This window comes from Myodes glareolus, chromosome 8, assembly GCF_982192425.1.
Source record: "Myodes glareolus chromosome 8, mMyoGla1.1, whole genome shotgun sequence".
Lineage (NCBI taxonomy): Eukaryota > Metazoa > Chordata > Mammalia > Rodentia > Cricetidae > Myodes > Myodes glareolus.
In genome coordinates this window covers 109,570,302-109,578,310 of record NC_142033.1, presented here as the reverse complement: position 1 = coordinate 109,578,310, position 8,009 = coordinate 109,570,302, and the positions used below count along the sequence as shown (strand labels likewise).

The 8,009-nt window shown below is 40.7% G+C and overlaps 1 protein-coding gene across 1 annotated transcript; it reads right to left on the bottom strand.

The window, feature by feature from the left end:
- Window positions 1–209: 209 nt before the first annotated feature.
- Window positions 210–869, bottom strand: LOC148121265 (uncharacterized). The gene has a single exon (XM_087909504.1). It carries the CDS (start codon window positions 867–869, stop codon window positions 210–212), a length of 660 nt encoding a protein of 219 aa, XP_087765630.1.
- Between the last annotated feature and the right edge of the window lie 7,140 nt (window positions 870–8,009).

The following is an 8,009-nucleotide window of genomic DNA, read 5'->3' as shown; positions in this document are numbered from 1 at the left end:
GAAGTGAGAAACAGATAAAGACTTTGTCACATTAACTACACTGACAATATTCTCTCCTTTATGAATGATCTGATCTTGTCTTGAACACAGTGTAAAGGATTTCTCACAGCCACTCCATTTGGAAGGTTTCTCTTCTGCATGACAGATCTGATGCTTTCAAAAATTGTAAACCTGTTGAAAGTATTTCTCAAGCAAACACATTTGAAAGGTCAATGTTTTTTATGAATTCTCTGATGTTTTCTCAGAATTGTGTTACGTGCAAAAGATTTCTCACATACACTACATTTATAAGGTTTCTCTCCTGTATGACTTCTTTGGTGATTTGTAAAACTTGATATATGTGCAAAAGATCTCTCACATTGATCACATTTGTAAGGTTTCTTGCCTGTATGAATGGTCTGATGTTGTTGAAGATTTGAAATCTGCCTAAAGGATTTCTCACATTCACTGCATTTGTACGGCTTTTCTCCTTTATGAATTCTCTGATGTGTTGTAAGACTAGAGGCTTGTGTGAAGGATTTTCCACACTCAGTACATTTGAAAGGTTTCTCTCCTTTATGAGTTTTCTGATGTACTCTGAGAGCATTCATACACGTATAGGATTTCCCACAGTCAGTACATTTGAAAGGTTTCTCTCCTGTATGAGTTCTCTGGTGTACTCTGAGACGATCAGGACGTATAAAGCATTTCTCACAATGACTGCATTTGAAACGTTTCTGTCCTGTATGAATTCTCTGATGTGCCACAAGTTGGTCTTTTTGGAAAAAGCACTTATCACATTTACTACACTTGTATGGTACCTGTCCACTATGGGTTTTCTTATTGTTTTTAGCCTGATATAAGAGATAAAGGCATTTTCCATTGGCCATTTTGACAGTCTCATTCAATTTATAAGACTTCTCTTGGATATTCACTTGGTGGTAGATGATGTCCTTTATTCACGATATTTATATATTTTCACCATATATGATATTTTTCTGAAAATGAGAACAAATATGGCTTATAGGTATTGATGCATGTTTACAGATTAAAAACCAATGTCTCCTTAAGTTCTATAAGACACATTTCCTAGGAAAATTCTTGAAACAGAGTTCTCAGGGGAATCCATTCTCCTTCCATGATTGTTACATGCAAGCTTAGTACCAATCTAACTGTCATCTAACTCTGAGGACTGTCAGTAGGTTTCACACACACACACACACACACACACACACACACACACACACACACACACTATTATATATATATTTACATATATATATGTGTATATATATATACTAAAAATCTTGCAGAAGTTGGTAAAAATAGATGATTGAGCAATAACACATTATGACAAAGGACCTCTCTACAACACCATCTATAGAATATGTGGAAGTCATTTTTTATTTTCTTACTGTGCTTTAGAGAGGCTCACAGTTTATAGATTAGTTCATCTAATAACACGTTATGTAGTCCAGGCTGGCCAGGAAATTACCAGATCTTGTGATCTCATTCTCCTTAGTCCTAGGATTACTATCATGCTGTCCTGTGCTGCCGGGACTAAAACTACAGAACAAACCTCAAAAATAAACAATTGAAATTTTAAAAACCAACAAAAATGCTCATCAGAATAATTTGGTCTCTATGTAACATCTCTAGTTTTTAAAATTCAGGCATATGTAAAGGTTAAACTGGTACTAGTATCAATCCACTCCAATTACAAAGTACAGTATCATGCAACTGCTTGCTCTGAATGTTCAACATTCATTGAAATTTGAAGTTCTCATTAAATGCTGTGTAAGAGGACTACACAGGTCATTTCATAATAGTATTGGTTGCTTTTTCAGAGAGGAAAGAAAAGTGTTTGGACAAAGCATTAAAAAGTTATGTTTATTACCAGAATTTCCCTCATTTCTAATAGTCTCTAGATGGTTTACAAATCAGGTACACACTGTGGATGAAGCAGAAATTCCTCAAGAAGAGAATTATTAACAACAAAAACTAGATTGCTGTAATTGTCAAGCATCATATCAATGCACATGTCCCTGCAATAGTACTCTCAGGGAGAAGTCCACGTCCACATCCCTGAATGTTCCCAGACCCTATAATGGCAAATTATCCATTTACTATGTACTACTGGAAAAAAAATGCTATACAAAGAAAAAGAGACCTAAGGAAATGGATCGTTTTGTGATGTAAAAGATCCATACGTGTTAATCCAAGATAAACATTTTCTGGAGATGGAGAAAAATACTGTCCAGCAGATAAGAACACCAACTGCTCACCAAGAGGACTCCCATTCAGATCCCAGAATCCACATTAAATAATGCAATTTATTCTACTTCCAGTTCTCTGTGATACTCGATGGTTTGAATGAAAGTGGCCCTTAACGGAAATAGCACCTTAGGTGGTGTGATGTTTTTAGAGTAGTTATGGCCTTGTAGGCAGAACTGTCTTACCACTGGCATGGTTTTTAGGTTTCCTATGATCAGTCTACTCACAGTATGGTAGACAGTTCACTTCCTGTTTTCTGCAGATCAAGACTTAAAACTCTCAACTGCTTCTCCATCACCATGCCTACCTGAATGTCCTGTGTATTCTGCCATGATTATAATGGATTAGAATACTGAAATTGTAATCTAGCTTCAATTGAGAATGTTTTCCTTCATAAAAGTTCTCATGGTCATGGTGTGTCTTCACAACATTTGAAACACTAGCTAAGATGACAGTTATTACTGAGGACTACAGTATTGCTGTCATAGACTGGACCATGACTTTGCTTAGAGGAACATGGATTTTGTTTCTCTGGGCTATTTTAAAATGGCAAGTATTGTTTAATGGGCCATAGAAGAATTTCATTTTACTTGTATTGTCTAAGGAAATCTCAAAACAGCCTTCTATAGACTGGTAGGATTAACTAGTGTTATGCATAATGAAGTTTTATGTGAAAAAGGGCAAATTGAAGAAGGATGAATAAAAAAAATGTGTAATATAGAAAGAAAAGGAGCACCAGGAAGTGGAATGGAGTAAAAGTGTTGTGTTTAAGGTGACACACACACAACTGTAATTGTTTGTGGTGACTTTGGGACAAGAATCTACCAAGATGCTTCAAATTGTGAAAGGATTTAATGTAAAGTTAGAGCCAGGTATGGTGATAAAAGCCTCTCATCCCAGAACTCCTGTGACAAAGGGAAGAGGATCTCTGTGCTCGAGGCCAACCTGGGCAACAGATCAAGTTCCATGACAGCCAAGCTAAGACAGTGAAGGAAATCTTGGAAAACACAGTAAGATTTGAAGGTTCCAGTACCAGCAAGCAGCGAAAATTTGCAGTTGGAGCCTCATGGTTATGAATTTCTGACACGGATATAAGAAAGGGATTATCAACTTTTCCTCCACAATAAAGGAAAGTGGGTGAGCTCGGGCTTGTGTCAGCTGTGTCCCTGAATGGAGACACAAGAATCCACTCTTTGAAACTGTGCAAGTGAAGTGAGGGCCATCCAAATCCCAAGAGCTGGAGCTGACAGAACCATGGAATATCTGTGAAGGAGTGAGGAGAACCTGTCCTAGAGAGAGAAGGGACTTGCAGTCAACCAAGCTGAAAGGAGTTAGAGATCTGAAAAGCTTTGAAATCAGATGCAGAGATGCAGAGTTTGGAGTTTGACAAGCTCTCTTTCAGTAAGCTTTGGTCAAATTTTTCCTCACTATGCTCCTTTCCCCAAGAATTTGGATGGTCATGTGTATGTTCAAAGTATGTGAGTAGCTTTTTGACTTTGATTTTACAGTGGGATTATATTTAAGAGATTGCTTGAATCTCAAAAGAGATGCTAAGCTTTAGTCTTTTAAATAAGTTTGAGATCATTGTAGACTAGGAGTGCTTTTGACATGGGACAGAATGAGTTTTTCCATTATGATATAGTTACAAGCCTTTAGGACTGAGAGAGTGGAATGTGGTTACTTGAAAGAAAATTGTCCCCTAAGAGAATGGCACCTTAGGAGATTGTCCCTCTTTGGGAATTTACAAAGACAGAAGTGCATCTTCTCTAGGATCTGTGCATCAAAATATTTCTTAGATAATCCTTTACTATGAAATCTCTTTGAGAATTGCAGTGTTTAAGTCTGTGAAAAATATATATTAAATATTTGGAAGAAAAAGAGTAAAATCATATGAAGTAAATATTTTAGATGATATTACCAGAAGCAGAGAATTAAAACTGGAATGGTTTCCATATAGAAACAATTTTCAAAGGAATTTTGACAGTACACTGACCTGGGGCACATTTACTAAAGATAAAGTCATTCTCTCTGATAATTCTTCTCTAAGTCTCTGCTGCAGGAATGAAGAAGAGATCCTGTTGACATTTCACATCAAGATGTAACAGACTCAAACCTAAAATTAATAAAAATTATGGGCAATGCCAAACAACATAATAGCATAAAAACACCATGATGATTTCAGAGGTCCTCTCAAAATTAAGTCAGAAAAAAAATGCTACAAAATATTTAGCTGGTTAAAAAAGTTTACAGTAAACCACATCATTGTACCCTAATCATTTAAAGAAAATTATGAATTCACACCGTTCATTCTGTCAAGCAGCACTGCAGAACACAATTAGAGGCCAAGCATACATGAAATCTCAGAGTAAAATTATCCATGGGAACACAGAAAATAGGATATTTCCCTATCCTATTTTCCTAAATAGGAAATATCCTATTTAGAATAGAAGATATCCTAAAATAGGATATCTTCCCAGAGAGATCCCTCATCTGGCGTTGGATGACAATACAGATGGAGGCCCGCGTTGGAGCACCGAACTGAGCCCCCCAAGATCCAAACGAGGAGCAAAAGGAGGAAGAAAATGACGAAGGACTGCGAGGGATACTATCACCCACTGATACAAGGGGTTGGATCTAATGAGAGTTTACCAAGGCCAGATGGACCGTGACTGAACGAGCATGTGATCCAACCAGATTCTCTGAATGTGGCCGGATTTTCTGAATGTGGCTGGCCTGCAGTCTTTCCGAGAAGCCATTGACAATGACACTGGGACTGGTTTCCTCTGCATATACTGGATTTTTGGGATCCAGTCTGTTTGGATGCTCACCTTCCTGGACCTGGAGTGAGGGGGGAGGAACTTGGACTTCCCACAGGGCAGGAGACCCTGACTTCCCTAGGGGACAAAGAGGGAGGAGGAGAGGGAGGGGGGAGTGGGAGGGCGTTGGGAGGAGGGGCGTAAATGGAAACTTTTTATAATTTAATAAAATTACAAAAAAAAAAAGAAAATAGGATATTTTACATGTGACATAGTTGAATACAGAGGAGCTGGAGAGTTATTGGCCATATCCAACACACACACACACACACACACACACACACACACACACCAAAAACCAAAAAAACAAAAACAAAAACAAAACAAAAAACCATTACTTCCAACTAGAGGGTAGAAAAATAATGTTGGTAACTGATCCAAACAGAATATATTTTTTAAATAAAATCAAAAAAACAAAAACCGACACTCACACCAAATCGAGCCCATTGAAGAGAAATTCTCAGTGGGAAATACAAATGTATGAGACATAGGTCAGCAAGACTGTGTGATAAGCTTCTAAAGGGTCTAAGAGGAAACGGCACACAGCTGAAGAGAGTAAAGTGTGTGAGTGTGTGTGTGTGACAACTAGTCCAACATAAGAGAACACAGACAAAAAGGCAGTATTAGCAGGAATATATTGAGGAAACATTCAGGCCTCGTTTACTCTAGAACAATAAAAGTGACCGAGAGCAATTCAAATTACAAAAAGGATATAAATGAGACACTGGTAGAACCGGAAGGCATCCAACTCCCTTGTAATGATGGTGTAATCACAGGAAGAATTTACCACAGTCACTCTGGGCATCTCTCAGAATTCAGAAGGGATCTAAGTGATATCAAAAACTACAAAACACACACAATTACTACTTTTCCCAGATATCAATAATGGTAATTTCAAAAATACATTAGTTAATCACCACATTCAGGCTGCTTCAAAAATACGTAGGAATAATCCTAAGTAATGAGGTAAATGTCATCTGCAAAAGCAGCCAGTGCTGGGATGACTGAACCATTTCTACAATTACTCAAAAATATGTGTTTTAAAATACTCGTCATCCTAAGGAATAAAATTAGGATGTCAAAAACAAAGCTTAGTGATCCTCGACTGATAATGGCTAATGTTAAGTTATGGTGACGTTTGTCAGGGTTGAAATGCCCTCAATCCCACCACTCCAAACCCAGAAGACAGGGATTTCATTGATTGCATGAGACCCTTGGCTATACAGTCAGTTACAGGTCAGTTAGAGCTACATAGTGAGGGCCTACTGCAAAAATACAGTGAAGGAACCCCAAGGATCCTGTGCTTCATCAGTGACCACAACCCTACCTGTACCTGGAAGAGCTGAGTGTTTGAACGCCAGAATGGAAAGTCCTGTTCTCTAGGACTTAGTCCACCATCCCATGACCCTCACATACCCCCTGAAGACACTGAGACCCTAGTCCACCATCCCACGACCCTCACATAACCCCTGAAGACCCTGAGACCCTAGTCCACCATCCCATGACCCTCACATACCCCCTGAAGACCCTGAGACCTAGTCCACCATCCCACGACCCTCACATACCCCCTGAAGACCCTAAGACCCTAGTCCATCATCCCATGACCCTCACATACCCCCTGAAGACCCTGAGACCATAGTCCACCATCCCACGACCCTCACATACCCCGTGAAGACCCTGAGACCCTAGTCCACCATCCCATGACCCTCACATACCCCCTGAAGACCCTGAGACCATAGTCCACCATCCCACAATCCTCACATACCCCCTGAAGACCCTGAGACCATAGTCCACCACCCCACGACCCTCACATACCCCCTGAAGACCCTGAGACCATAGTCCACCATCCCATGACCCTCACATACCCCCTGAAGACCCTGAGACAATAGTCCACCATCCCACAATCCTCACATACCCCCTGAAGACCCTGAGACCTAGTCCACCATCCCACAACCCTCACATACCCCCTGAAGACCCTGAGACCCTAGTCCACCATCCCATGACCCTCACATACCCCCTGAAGACCCTGAGACCCTAGTCCACCATCCCACGACCCTCACATACCCCGTGAAGACCCTAAGACCCTAGTCCACCATCCCATGACCCTCACATACCCCCTGAAGACCCTGAGACCATAGTCCACCATCCCACAACCCTCACATACCCCCTGAAGACCCTGAGACCTAGTCCACCATCCCACAACCCTCACATACCTCCTGAAGACCCTGAGACCCTAGTCCACCATCCCATGACCCTCACATACCCCCTGAAGACCCCCTGAGCATCCCCTGCATCATCTGTGCCCATTAAATTCTTGGTGTTGTCTGCAAGTGGAAGAGGTGAACCCTGGGATTTCAGCTTGACAGAGCTGCTCTCTCTGCCACAGACCAGAAGAACCGGCCATGCACCTCCCATACCCACCAAAGCTGCAGAGGCTGAGCAGTAGCATCCCCAAATCCCCAGACATCCAACTCAAAATCAGTGATGACCCGGACTACTGGCCCGAGTATGGTAGTGCACCCCTATAATGCCAGCAATTGGGGGTGTAAACAGAAATATTAGAAGTTCAAGGTCAATGTTGGCTACATAGTGAGTTTGTGCCATCCTGGGATACAGGAAAAATTTTGTCAAAACAGAAAGAAAATAAGATTATATTACAGGCACCATCACTGCACTCCTGGTTGTCAGCATCCCTAAAGGTGACCAGGCCTAGACGTGTTTTCCCAGGCTCAGTGGTCTCTGAGGAACAAAAGGGCTGAGCCATTTCCAGTTGCTAACAGCCTGACTGCCTTGTTTCTTTCTTGCTAACATTGTGTTTCTTCCTCTACTTTCGTTAAGCAATATGGGAGAGTTCCAGTCTTTCAGTAACACACTTGGTTCATCATCTCCCTATCTGTTTTTGATTACTCCAATACCTTGCTAGCTGCTGCATGGGCTTAG